The sequence below is a fragment of the Electrona antarctica genome, assembly GCF_951216825.1.
Source record: "Electrona antarctica genome assembly, chromosome: 17".
In the NCBI taxonomy this organism is placed as follows: Eukaryota; Metazoa; Chordata; class Actinopteri; order Myctophiformes; family Myctophidae; genus Electrona; species Electrona antarctica.
In genome coordinates this window covers 44,600,098-44,605,989 of record NC_136798.1, presented here as the reverse complement: position 1 = coordinate 44,605,989, position 5,892 = coordinate 44,600,098, and the positions used below count along the sequence as shown (strand labels likewise).

General features: G+C 51.5%; 2 protein-coding genes across 2 annotated transcripts; one reads left to right on the top strand and one right to left on the bottom strand.

Moving 5' to 3' along the window:
- Positions 1–877: 877 nt before the first annotated feature.
- LOC306941156 (E3 ubiquitin-protein ligase TRIM35-like) lies at positions 878–2,131 on the bottom strand (the record flags this gene model as incomplete). Its single annotated transcript, XM_079526468.1, has 2 exons — positions 878–1,321; positions 1,436–2,131. 2 exons carry the CDS (start codon positions 2,129–2,131, stop codon positions 878–880), a joined length of 1,140 nt encoding a protein of 379 aa, XP_079382594.1.
- Positions 2,132–2,917: 786 nt separating this feature from the next.
- LOC306941155 (von Willebrand factor A domain-containing protein 5A-like) lies at positions 2,918–5,308 on the top strand (the record flags this gene model as incomplete). Its single annotated transcript, XM_079526467.1, has 1 exon — positions 2,918–5,308. The coding sequence occupies one exon, from the start codon at positions 2,918–2,920 to the stop codon at positions 5,306–5,308; it is 2,391 nt and encodes a 796-aa protein (XP_079382593.1).
- Between the last annotated feature and the right edge of the window lie 584 nt (positions 5,309–5,892).

Here is a 5,892-nt window from a genome sequence, read left to right as displayed (position 1 = left end):
ATGAGGAGATCGGGGTAACCTATCAGATTAGTAGCCCGTTTGGTGGGGAGGCCCCTCTGCAGGTCGTCCATTATGACAGGCTGCGTCCCTACACTCTACCTGTAACGTATCCGTTGGGGGGCCCAGCAAAGAGTCTCTTTCCCTCTCCCTCACCTGCTGTGGGGCAAGGGGAGGCCGTCCCTCGCAACGACCAGGCAAACTCGTTCCTTCCTCCTGCGGACGTGGACTGTGATCCTGGGGGGGAGATGTTGCTCTCAATTCCCCTGTGCACACGCCTGCCCCGCCTGTGGTCTCTCGGGCTGGGAGGTCGGTGCGAGCCCCTGTACGTTTTGGGGATTATGTGATGGACTGATGTGATTGATACATGTGAATGTTCCTTCTGTATTATTATTTCCTTTATTTTTGTATTGAATGAGTATGTTCTCAGGGATGCAGCATTGTTGGGTGGAGTGTAATTGTGCACCTGTTTGCTCACTGTTTGTTCACTTCTGGAGTGGTTTTATTTTTTTGTATTTTGGAATTCATGGTTCTGAATGTGTTTTTTCCCCTCTTTTATGCCTTGTTGTTTACGTCGAAATGGGGACATAGGCTCGGGGATCGTTTGGTTTTGCCTGAAGGCTGTCGTGCTATGATGACGCAGTGTTGTGGAGCGTCAGTGTTGATGTTGTTAACTGTTGGAGGAGAAGCTTTAATAAACGGAGCGACCGGTGGCGTTCCAGTGATATAACTCCTTGTCATCTGTCCTTATAAAGAGAGTCTAAAGCCTGCATATTCTTCTAGCTGCGGCCGGCGCTACAATATTTAAAGCAACTACAAAGTGTGCGCTTTGTCCCCATCATGCCTCTGCGTCTGATATTCCCCTAGCCTTGGTTGACTCTTAGATTGCACCGATCTCCCTGGGCAACATCTTCAGAGGGAGAGCACTGCTGATATTCTTTAAGTATGGAAAGAGTGTGTCGGTGAAGGCGTTCGTGAAGGTGTGCAGGCGCGCGTCGGAATCCAGATCGGTGAAGGACAGCTCCCCTGCGTCCCAGTCCAGCCGGACTCTGATCCTCCGGGGTTTCAGCGTCACCGAGAGTCGGAGCAAGGCGGAGGGGGACTCTGCGATGTACATACAACAACGACCGGATATTTTCCAGTATTGACTCCTTGGTTTTGTTTTTCCCTTCCTCGGCTGACACTCTGATAACACACCGATGTCCCAGACTGTGTTGTCTCCGACCTCGACGTCCCAGCTGTGAGTCCCCGAGTTGAAGCCCTCAGAACCCAGGACATAGCCACGGCAGTCGAACCTCTCAGCGTTGTCAGGGAGCTGCTGTACCTCTCCACGTCTCACGCTGGTCAGATCATCAGACAGGGTGAGTCTAGGATGTGCAGTGTTGGGGTCCAGAATGACAGGGGTGTAGGAGACAATGTCCTTCATCCTTTCCCAGACTCTGAAGGCCAGGTTTCCCAGGTGTTTGGCTTCGTCTATCAGTGCTCCTGGGACCGGCTGTGGGTCCTGCAGGGTGAGCTGGACTCTATCCGCCGTGGTCTTGCAGTTCTGCAGGAATGAGACGTGTTCAGCTCTCAGCTCCTCCTCTACGCCTCTGATGTCGTTTGAAAGGGTTACTATGTCTCTGTTCAGACCCTCAATCTTCTCCTTCATCATCTGAGTCTTCTTGGACTCTTCCTCCCTCAGTGCAGCGATCCTAGCCTCCTCTTCCTCTTGTAGAAACCGATGAAGCTTCTGAAACTGTTCCTTGATCTTCCTCTCTGTGTTCTGTGTCTGGACCTCGATGTGTTCTGCCGTCTGGTCACAGTTTGTTCTTACTTCACTGAAGACGCTCAGTTTCTTCTGCAAGAGCTCCAGTGTTTCCTCCGCCGCTGCTTCCTCGGGACCCATTTTCCGACGTTTCTCCTTCGTGAAAGTCTCGCACAGGTTCTTCAGAGCCAGGTTACAGGGCGCGCACGCTCTTTTATTTGTCCTCTTACACACCGGACATTGCGTTATTTCCTTCTGTTTCCACCATTCCTGCAGACAGGCTTTACAGAAGCTGTGGCTGCATGGCAGGATGACAGGATCTCTAAATACGCCGCGGCACACAGAACAGGACAGATCCTCTTCTGAAAAGGGCACCTGGGAAGACATTAGCGAAGCAACAAACAAACACTCTGCCCAAGACAGGAAGTCTGACTCCTGCTTCTTGTTAACGTCGAGTTCACGTCACCTCCTGGAGCCGTGGAGCTGTGAGTTCTAGTTTTTTTGGGTTTCTCTACATCGACCTATTTGGAACGATGTCACACACTCGCATGTGGCACTCCATATTAGGGCAAGACTGAGGTCATATCGATGGCGTCACACTGATACCAACTAGTTTGGAACTCCGTATGTGGGCGAGCACGGGGGACGGGCACACAGAGATTTGTGGAACTTCTAGATAGATCACCCTACAGTGTAGTGGTTGCAGGGGTCATCAACAGGGGTTCCGGGACTCCTAGTGTGTAAAGTTTGCACACGACTGCCGCCATATTTAACTAACTTAACCAAGTCTAACATTAGAATCTTCATATTTGTCCTGGGCCGACGAGCTCCATTGTGGAGACGACAGAGACATCTAGGGTTGACATCAGGCCAATATAGAACTCCATATATGGATATGACGACAGGCATCGTCGGTGTGACAAGCTTCTAGCCGACTGGCATTGTCATCGTGACAAGCATCCAGCCAAGCCCTATATAAAGAGTGGTTATTTCCATTGAGATGAGATGCAAGCAGCATTTACTACGATCCATTTGAGACACTCCAATGCCTTCCCTACGAGACAGAATATTTGCCCTTTAACACAGATATTGTTGTGTCAGACATTCAGACATCCCAGTTAAGTTCTCACCCGGGTATACGATAATACGAACAGTATGGCTGATTGGGACACTATGGGATGTGGTCTGGTCTCTCGCCAGAAGGAACCAGTTCCTCTGAAAGGCATTGAGGTAGAGGTTGAGGTGAGAGACCACGTGGCGACAGTGACCTCCAGTCTGCGGTATGAGAACAAGGAGGAGAGCCCCATAGAGGCCGTCTTTGTCTTCCCTCTTCCCGGCGATGCCGCGGTGTGTCATTTCAGCGCGAAGATCGGACAGTCGGAGGTCGTGGCCGAGGTGAAGGAGAAACGGAAGGCTCACGAGGAGTACGACGACGCACTGAGCTCAGGCGAGCAGGCCTTCCTATTGGAGGAGAGCGAGCAGAGCCCCGACGTGTTCTCGATGAGGGTGGGCAGTCTGCCTCCGGGGGAGAGCGCCTCCATCAGGCTGAAGTACGTTACTGAGCTGGCTGTGGAGGCTGACGACGGGCTGAGATTATGTCTGCCCGCCGTGCTCAACCCCCGCTACCAGCCTCGCGGCAGTGGGCGTGCTCAGCCTCTGGTGGCCTCTGTTCCAGCTTCACTAGTGCCCTACACTCTGTCCTTCTCTGCCCGAGTGACCTCTCCTCGACCCATCTCTAAAGTAGAGTCCAACTGTTCCCTGGAGCCTCTGCAGTACCTCAACACAGAGCAGACCCAGGCCACGGTCCGTCTTGGCGACGGGCACAAGTTTGACAGAGACGTGGAACTGTTGGTTTATTACAAAGACGCCCACCGGCCCGCTGCCATCGTAGAGGCAGGAGAGGATTCTGCCGAGCCTGGCTCTCTGATGGGCGACCCGGTGATCATGTTGAGCCTGTACCCAGAGTTCTCGGCATCGCCGGCTTTATGTGGGGAGTTCCTGTTTTTAGTGGATCGTTCTGGCAGCATGGATGATGGGGGTCGCATTGGTAGTGCCAGGGACACACTGCTACTGCTACTGAAAAGCTTGCCAATGGGCTGCTACTTCAACATATTTGGCTTTGGCGATGAATATGACCAACTCTTTCCTGCGAGTGTGGAGTACAGCCAGACCACCATGGACGAAGCTTTGGAGAAAGCCAAGACCATGTCTGCTGACCTGGGCGGGACGGAAATCCTAAAGCCTCTCAAACATATCTACAAGCAGCCCTGCGTTCCCAATCAGCCTAGACAGCTCTTTGTCTTTACCGATGGTGAGGTGGAGAATACCAAGAAAGTGCTAGATCTGGTGAGAAGCAACGCAAGTTCTCACAGGTGCTTTACTTTCGGGATCGGGGAGGGGGCCAGCTCCGCTCTCATCACTGGGATGGCCAAGCAGGGAGGAGGTCACGCCCAGTTCATCACAGGAACAGAGAGGTTGCAACCCAAAGTGATGCAGTCCCTTCGCGTCGCCCTGCAGCCGGCCGTGGTGGATATTTCCGTTTCGTGGGTCCTGCCAAAGGGAGTGTCCGCAACACCTCTGTCTCCGCCAATCACAACCCTTTTCCACGGCCAACGGTCGCTAATCTATGCCCAGCTCACTGGACGGAATTCAGGGGCTAGTGAAGGCAGTGTGACGGTGAAGTACAGCATGGCGGGTCAACCTTCCGAGAATAAGCTCGGCTTCGGTCTCACACCTGACAAGGACACTGGATTGGTGGTACACAGGTTGGGGGCTCGGACCCTGATTCGCTCCCTGGAGTTGGAGCAGAGAGAGGGGGAGCAGCAGGGCGAAGCAGTGAAGAAGAAGGTGGTGGAACTCAGTGTCCAGTCAGGCGTGAGCAGTGCCTTCACCGCCTTCATCGCTGTCAACAGAGGAAGTGGGGAGGCTGTACGAGGACCTCTGCTACGCAGAAATGTTCCAGTACCAATGGTGGATGATTGGTGTAGCTTAAAGCAACAGATGTTAATGGAACCAGAAGATGGAATGTGGCGGCCATTCATAGACCGAAGGCACCAGGATCTGAACACCCTCCGGTGTATGAGAGAAGAATTTATGTCCATGGGAGAAGAATATGAAATGAGTATCGGAGACATAAATGAACTGGGAGAAGAATATCAAATGGGAGACATAAATGAACTGATGAATTGCGTGGATTCATTATTTCCTGAAGAACCTCAGCCCCAGCTGCCACCACCCATAGACCCATTGCTCCAGATGATCACCCTCCAGAAGGCTACCGGTTTCTGGACCATAATTCCAGAGCTGGCCACTGCCCTCGGGAAGACCCACGAGGATTTGGAAAAGTCAAAGCCTTTACAAGTGGCCGAGGACGTTTGGGCCACTCTGTTGGCTCTGATCTGGCTCCACGGCTTCAAGATGGAAGCCCAGGATGAGTGGCAGCTTGTGGCTATGAAGGCAGTGTCCTGGGTCCGTGCTAAGAAGGTGGGCTGCGTGACCGAGTGTGTGGAGGCTGGAAATACCTTGTTGGGCTGCAAGGTGCAGAAAGAAGACCTGGGGCTTTGAGGGGTTCATCCTACATGTCTTATCTGACACGCCAAAGGTCCGACATGCAGGAAATCACCCGTCGCCCCTCTTAATTCTATATTAGATGTTAGATTAACAGGATTTACGGGAGGCATGCTTTGGTTAGACATAGCATTGGTCCGACTGGATTAAGGGTTGGGAGAGGGTTATGGTTAAGGTTTTATTGGCTGATGTACGACGACAAGAGCGCCCCTCACTTAAAGGCGTAGTGAAATAAAAAAAATACGTTTTTCACACCTTTAGACCATATCCGTGGTCAGCATATGGGCATACCTAACAATGGATGCCAAAGAAATGGGAAAATTCTCATTTCTGTGTGATTTTATATCAAAAGTCCATAAAAATCTTTTTTTAATTACTTCCTGAAAACGAAAACGTGCTGCGTGATGACGTGTAGAGATGCACATCGATAAAAGCCAATAAAAATGAAGCTCACCCGTTTAATTCCCCATATCTAAAATATGTATCTGAAAACATTATAGGGTAGAAATAAGCCACATAACAGTAAACTGGTACAGCTGGCCGACTATCTGACTTGTAAACAAACAATCCATGCGTCCTGT